The sequence below is a fragment of the Pinus tabuliformis genome, chromosome 4_1, assembly GCF_031772625.1.
Source record: "Pinus tabuliformis cultivar Carrire ecotype Pingquan chromosome 4_1, CPIR1, whole genome shotgun sequence".
Lineage (NCBI taxonomy): Eukaryota > Viridiplantae > Streptophyta > Pinopsida > Pinales > Pinaceae > Pinus > Pinus tabuliformis.
In genome coordinates, this window is record NC_142303.1 from 37476984 (window position 1) to 37484333 (window position 7350).

General features: G+C 37.9%; 1 protein-coding gene across 1 annotated transcript; it reads left to right on the forward strand.

Moving 5' to 3' along the window:
* The first annotated feature begins 867 nt into the window (after positions 1-867).
* On the forward strand, positions 868-5977 carry LOC149174063 (uncharacterized). Its single transcript, XM_089419162.1, has 3 exons — positions 868-3672; positions 3782-4288; positions 4401-5977. Exons 1-2 carry the CDS (start codon positions 912-914, stop codon positions 4228-4230), a joined length of 3210 nt encoding a protein of 1069 aa, XP_089275288.1. The 5' UTR covers positions 868-911; the 3' UTR covers positions 4231-4288; positions 4401-5977.
* The last annotated feature ends 1373 nt before the right edge of the window (positions 5978-7350 follow it).

Consider the following 7350-nt stretch of genomic DNA (forward strand, 5'->3'; position numbering starts at 1 on the left):
TCGTTGCTGTTAGGCTGTTTATTGCGGTGGTTGGAATTATTTATATATGGGTCAATATTATTAACATTGTGATTATAATCTAAGTATATATAAAGAATATTGATAGTTATATCAATATGTTAATAAATGTATATTAATCATTAAGATAATGGTGAAAAATAAATAAGTACTATTAGTAATAACTGTATACTATTATTATATTATGTTAATTTTGTTATTGTTAAATATATAAATGTTTATATATATATGTATATAAAGATTGTTACTATTTATATAATTATTAATAAGTACCAATAGTCATTTTCTAATAAGCAAATTAACATTATACATCTAATAATTATTAATGTAATTGATAAATGTCTAGGAAACTATAAAATTACTTTTAATTGATTTTCCTAAAAAGCAATCATTTTGCTCACTACTTCTGAGAATGCTTTTTAATTTATTCAAACTTCAAAAAGACGGCAATATTTCAAAAAGACGGTCTTTCTTTTTGAAAATGAAAATGCTTTTTCACTTATTTAAACTTCAAACAAACGGAAAGATTTAATTAATGTGAGTGCGGTCTTTCTTTTTTAAAATTACCAGCTGAGAAAATCTCGGAAAGATTTTTGATAATGTAAGGACGGTCTTTTCGTCACTAAATTTACTCCCGTGGTGTATGCAACCAATGCATTTTGATTAATTTTATTTTATTAGTGATATTCTTTCTTACTTTTGCGGAAACTGGGTATTTACCATCATTGTTGATCCAAAAATTCGACGGACTGGACGACTTCGAGACAACTTTATTCCAAGTTCGAATTTGTATGAATTCTAAATTCAAAGTTACAAATGTATCTATGCGTCTATATAAACAATCACAATTTGGTTTTCTGAAGCATTGTCATTGTTGTGTTTCAGAGAAGGAAATGATGGATACCTGTTACGTCCCTTCTCTTTTCCGGTGCTGCCACCTACTCCTCTTTTATTCCATTCTCTTTCTCAATCCTCCTTTTGTCTTTTCCACACCCATCGCCCATTTCCCTCACCATCCTCCTCGTCTCACCAATGCTTCCGATCAACACGCTCTGCTTGCATTCAAGTCTGCAATCACATATGATCCCTCCCACTCCTTAGCCACGTCTTGGATGCCAAATGTTTCGTTCTGCGAGTGGACGGGAATCATATGCAGCAGGCGCAGGCAGAGAGTCGTTTCCCTCAATCTTTCAAGCATGGCATTACAAGGTACAATCTCTCCCCTTCTCGCCAATCTCTCCTTTCTTAGAGTACTCAGCCTTCGCAATAACAGTTTCCACGGCTACATTCCCTATCAATTGGGAACCCTCTCTCGCTTAAAGATGTTGCGCCTGTCTCGCAATCAACTCCAGGGTTCCATTCCGCCCACTCTGGGTAGCTGCCGCAGTTTAAGGAACTTGACTCTTCCCTATAACAATCTCACGGGAAACATTCCCCCACAACTATGTGCTCTCCCCAACCTAGTAGTGTTAGAATTGTATGCTAACAATTTGATGGGAACAATCCCGGAGTGCTTGGGAAACATATCCTCTTTGCAGTACTTAGACTTGGGTACAAACAACCTTCAGGGCCGTGTTCCTTCCGAATTGGGTATGCTAAGCCAGCTCCGCTTTTTTGGTCTGGCGTTTAACCATCTGACGGGACGCATTCCGTCTTCGTTGTCTAACTGCACCAATCTTGAACTATTGCAAATATCTTTTAACCGATTAGTTGGCCACATTCCGTCGGAATTGTGTAGCAAGAAGACCGCCCAGTTAAAGGAACTCGATCTAGCTGTTAATAAGCTGAGTGGCAGCGTTCCTTCATCCCTCTTCAATTGTACCAAGTTACAATCGATTGACTTAGATCGGAACCAGCTCAGCGGAATAGTGCCTATGGAGTTGGGTAAATTGACACATCTCCGGTCGCTTTACTTGGACAAAAATTACCTTATTAGCGGCAACACCACGACATGCCCCATTCTTACTGCTCTTAGTAACTGTTCCGATCTACAAGATGTAGACTTATCTGCGAATAACTTCACTGGGCAATTGCAGTTTTCTATAGGCCACCTCTCTACAAAACTCTACTACTTAGACTTGGGTTTGAACGAATTAGCTGGAGAAATACCTCCTGCTATTGGAAATTTAAGTAGCTTAATATTCCTTGGTTTATATGGTAATTCTTTTACCGGGTCAATCCCATCTTCAGTTGGTATGCTTCAGAAGTTGGAGAGGTTATTCATGGATTTCAATAATTTACAAGGGAACATCCCAATGGAAATTGGGCAGCTAAAGGGTTTAGGTCTCTTATCTATTTCTGGAAATAATTTGTCTGGAAAAATCCCTGATTCTATGGCTAACCTCCAACAATTAAGATATTTAGATCTTGACCATAACCAGTTATCAGGAAACATACCTGCAAGTGTAGGGAAATGTGTGAACTTACTACTGCTAGATCTATCATACAACAAGCTTAGTGGGCACATACCTGAAGAGCTTGCAGGCCTTGCAAATTTAGCCTTCTATTTCAACTTGTCAAACAATTTATTAAGTGGCCATGTACCTTTAGAATTAGGAAAGTTCAATAAGCTTCAAGCCATAGATATTTCTGCAAATCAAATAACTAGCTACATTCCAAATAGTCTTGGAAGCTGCCAAGAAGTAGAATATCTGAATCTTTCTCATAACGCACTTGAAGGTCCGATTCCAGTGTCAATCAGTGAACTTCTAAGTCTTCAAGACCTAGACCTCTCCTCCAACAATTTGTCAGGTGGAATACCTATATCACTAGCAAATCTCAAAATGCTCCAACACTTGAATTTTTCTTTCAACAAGCTATCAGGAGAAGTCCCTAAAGGTGGAGTTTTCAAAAAGATTGGCGCCACAGCGTTTATGAGAAATCTTGGTCTATGTGGACCTTGGGTAAATCTACCACCATGCTATGCTCATAAACATAAAAGTGTTTCGAATCTCAAAAGAGTTATCATACCTGTTGTTGTTGTAGCAATTGTTGTATTGTGTTTGTTTCTTGCAATCTTGTGGAGACGGAATTGCAGGAGAAATATTCAGAGAGAGATTGGTCCATCATTAAATGTGGGGCATCGAAGAATCTCCTATGCAGAGCTCGCCATTGCAACAAATGAATTTAGTGATGCAAACTTGTTAGGAATTGGTAGTTTTGGAAAAGTGTACAAAGGGATTTTGAATGATGGCACAATGGTTGCTGTCAAGCTTCTCAATCTACAAAATGAAGGGGCTCAAAAGAGTTTCGATAAAGAGTGCAAAGTTTTGGGTAGAGTTAGACACCGAAATTTGATTCGGGTCATAACTTGTTATTCAGATCTCCAAATCAAAGCTTTGATATTTCCATTAATGCCAAATGGAAGCTTAGAAAAGTGGTTATATCCCGATGATGGAGAACAAAGTTGTTTGAATTTGATTCAAAGGTTGAATATAGCAATAGGCGTCGCCCAAGGCATGACATATCTCCATCACCATTGTTTTGTGCAAGTGATTCATTGTGATTTGAAACCCAACAATGTGTTGTTGGGTGAAGATATGACTGCATATTTAATAGACTTTGGCATTGCTACTGTATGTTTTGCAAATAATGAAGATGGGGATATCACTTCTACAAATGCACTCAAAGGATCTACAGGCTACATTCCTCCAGGTATTATTTAAACTACATACCATATTTTAATTAATCTTGTGATTTTTTTTCTAAATCTTTATTAACCATTGTGAATTAAAAACCTTAAGATGATGATCTATGAATGCAGAATATGGAGTGGGTGGACAAGTCACAACAAATGGTGATGTTTATAGTTATGGAATAGTGCTATTGGAAATGCTCACTGGAAAGAAGCCCACCCACGACATGTTTGTAGAAGGAATGAACTTGCAAAAATGGGTGGGTAGCAATTTTCCAAACCGACTAATGGATGTGGTGGACTTGGGTTTACTAAGGAGGACGGCTAGTTGTACTGAGGAAGATAATAATCTCAATTGTCTTAGTTCATTAATAAATGTGGGATTGCTTTGCACAAATGAATCTCCTAAAGGACGACCTACTATGATGGTCATTCTAGGCATGCTGCAAAACATCAGAGACACTTTTTTGAGCCCTGGTGCCATTCCCAAATTGCAATCAAATATAACACATTTATTGGGTAGTACAAGCACTACTCTCAACAACATTTGTGAAGGTCAAAGTTCTTCAACATCTTGATTGCTTGAAGAAATTAATGCTATGTAACAGATCTCAGATCTCATTTATGACATAGGAGGTATGGACTGTCTATCCCGTACATGTTCTTCCAGTGCGCCACATCTTCTACAATCTGGTATGACCTGTCTTTGAATTATGGTTTTTCTCACCGGGTTTTTTCTTCTGTTCAGGATGGTTTCAATTGGTGGAGTGCTCAGCGCCCCTCCTGGTGTTCTTTATTCATTCTCACTTGCTGGTTCCTATGGAAGTGGAGAAATGAACACATATTCCAGAACTCCAGCCAGCCCCTTGCTTCTATTTTGATCTCAATTTCGGGTTTCATGCCTCTTTTGGATTAATCTCTGATCCACAAAAAGCTTTCAGCAAGCTCTTTTTGGACTCATATGCTTCCCTGTTTGAGGCTCTAGCTGATCCAGCACATATTAAATCTATTTTGATTGACGGCTTCCCTTTCTGCCTCCACATGAGGCGTTATATGTGTTTTATCTTTCTTAGGCAAACACGCTGTCTGATCCTTGATGATAGTATCTGACACAATCTGTAAATATGTGAACTATGGTTCTTTTGACTCTCATGTATTTTGACCTTTATATTCTCTTAATATAATCCATGATGATTTTCTCTCTAAAAAAAAGGAGGTATGGACTGTGAAGGAGATTTGGTTCTCCTTAATTGTGTGTGTGTGGTTTCAATGTTTTTCGCCACTATTATGGCAGGGACGAGGCCATGGACAGGCGTAGGGGCACCAGGACTGGTGTTATAACTCAATCTTGTAAGCCTGAAATTTCAAAACTTCTCTTAGACAAACTTGTATTAAAAAAAAATTCACTTGCAAAAACCTGCTTGTCAGCTTAATATAAACCTGCACTTGCAAAAAGTTTTATTCCTTATCAAATGTGTAGTCTGTCCAACTGTAGGTTGTCAATATTTCTGGTCATTTCAAATTGGGTCGGTATACTTCTATTGAAGCTGTAGATATAGTTGTAGAGACTGCTTTGTTGACTGAGATTTCAAACAAGGATCATAACATTATTGATGAACTTCATGTCATGGAAAATGAAGCATTTTAAAAAAAACGCAGATTTATTCAGACAGCGAGTTTTAAATGAACATTCTGAACAAATGGAGTAGGAATTTAAAAACCCGCGACATGGGTTTTTTTCGCCGAGCGATCCCAATTGTCTTCATACCGGGCAGATTCGAAAAATTGCACACCATTTGAGGGATTTTGCTGGTTCTTCCAAGAGGCGATACAGAAGCCAAACGTAAAGTGATTTGGAAATGAAGCCAGAAAAAGATTTCGATGCTAAAAGGAAAACCTCATGGGAATAAGCATATTTTCGATCTCACCTTTATTTTCCACGGCAATGCATGCTACAGGTGACATATAAAAAAATTGCAGACTTTCTCCATTAAAATATGGGAGACCACCCATTTCATTTGCCAAGGCCGCGAATTGAACAGAGGCAGGGAATTTTATTTTTATATACTTCTAGTTCTCTGTCGAAAACCATCATGATCAACTCAAGGAGATGACAGTTGAGTGGGTGTTCCATTTCCTCTTCTAATCCTAAAATCTGCCAGAGTGTGTTTCTTCCGTAATACCATAAAATCCAGAGATCTTGGGACTCTGTTTGAAGCCAAAATTGTGTGCTCAACAATACTCTTTCAATGTTAATATTCAAGTCGGTCTTGCGGAATTTGGGCAATTGTTACATAAGATGCTACAGGTTGTAAAGCCTTCCTCGAACTATGATCACAATGCATGTACATGTTTTTTTGGGAGAGGATGAGGTTTCAAAGATGAAGATGTAACAAAAATGGTGATTGTTGTTAAATGTGAAGTCGAATTGAAATTTTCTGCGTCACTTTGCTGTGCTTACGCCGAAAGTTATGGCTGTTTGCAGCCGAACCTACTACACATAAATTTTACATCTAGCTAAGTCTTATTCTTATTCTTATCAGCTCTATGAGCATCTATAAAGCAAGCCATGTGCTCATCTATAAAGCAAGCCCAAGGCCAGGCCTTTCTTATTGTGTGTTCTCCATTCTTATTTCTTCTCCATTCTTATTTGTGATCTCTGTCTTGTTCTCCATTTGTCTGTGCTCCTCTGCTGTGTCTCTCTGTGCTTCTACCTCTGATCTCATCAACTGGTATCAGTGCTAACATAATGGCTGTGAGGGATCGAACCCTGTCCACAAAACTTTCTGTCTGCTGGCTTCCACAGGGTAATTCCCGGTATTCTTCTAATTTCACCCACCTGTAAGGAACAGTTGACACCCCTCTTTCCAATTCAGGGAAGGGATGTACCTCTGGTCTCGGATGTCGCTGTCTACAAATTTGGTGTGATTCTGTCCTGGAAACTTTTCCATCACGGGGAACAAAAGCCTGCAATATTTTTTCTGCAACGAGGGCGCAGAGTCCACCAAGTGTCAGAGGCTATTCGCAATGGCTCCTGGCCGAGCATTGGGAATTAGGGACCGCAGACGCCTGGGAAGAGCGGGAATAAGATTGTTTATTTATTAGAGAGCCTTTGATTTGGAACGCGAAATTGAGGCGACAAGCCTTAAATTTTAGAGCTCGAGCACAAATGATCGGCACCTCGAGAGCCATTTGGATTCGTTTTAAGTTATTGTCGTAAGGGTTCTTTTAACTTGTATTAAGGAAGTGGAAAATGTCGTTTTGTTTTTTTTTTTCTTTAATTAGAAGTTTGGAATTTTAACAAAAAGCAAAGGAAAAATTATTTAAATAAATAAATAAAGGAAACAAGTCATAGCTTAAATCTATTTTACTCGTGAATTTATCAAGCTCCGCGAGGTATCAAATTTTTTGAGGTGCAAATCTCTTTTTTGAGTTAAAAATTGACGAAAGGTTTGCACCTCGAGAGATTTGATCCCTCTCGGCGTTTATAGATTTGGGGTTAAGAAGGATCTAGACGGGTTTAATAGTGCGGCCATACAAAATTTGTTGAACATATAATCATTTTGATCATTTTAAGTATGTTAAATATGTCTAATAATAATTTGGTCAATTTAACTTTAACTTTGCTTAGTTACCTCAGTTTTTGAGATGAGAGAGACTTTTAGTAACTTGAATGATAAAATAAAAATTTAAAGTGC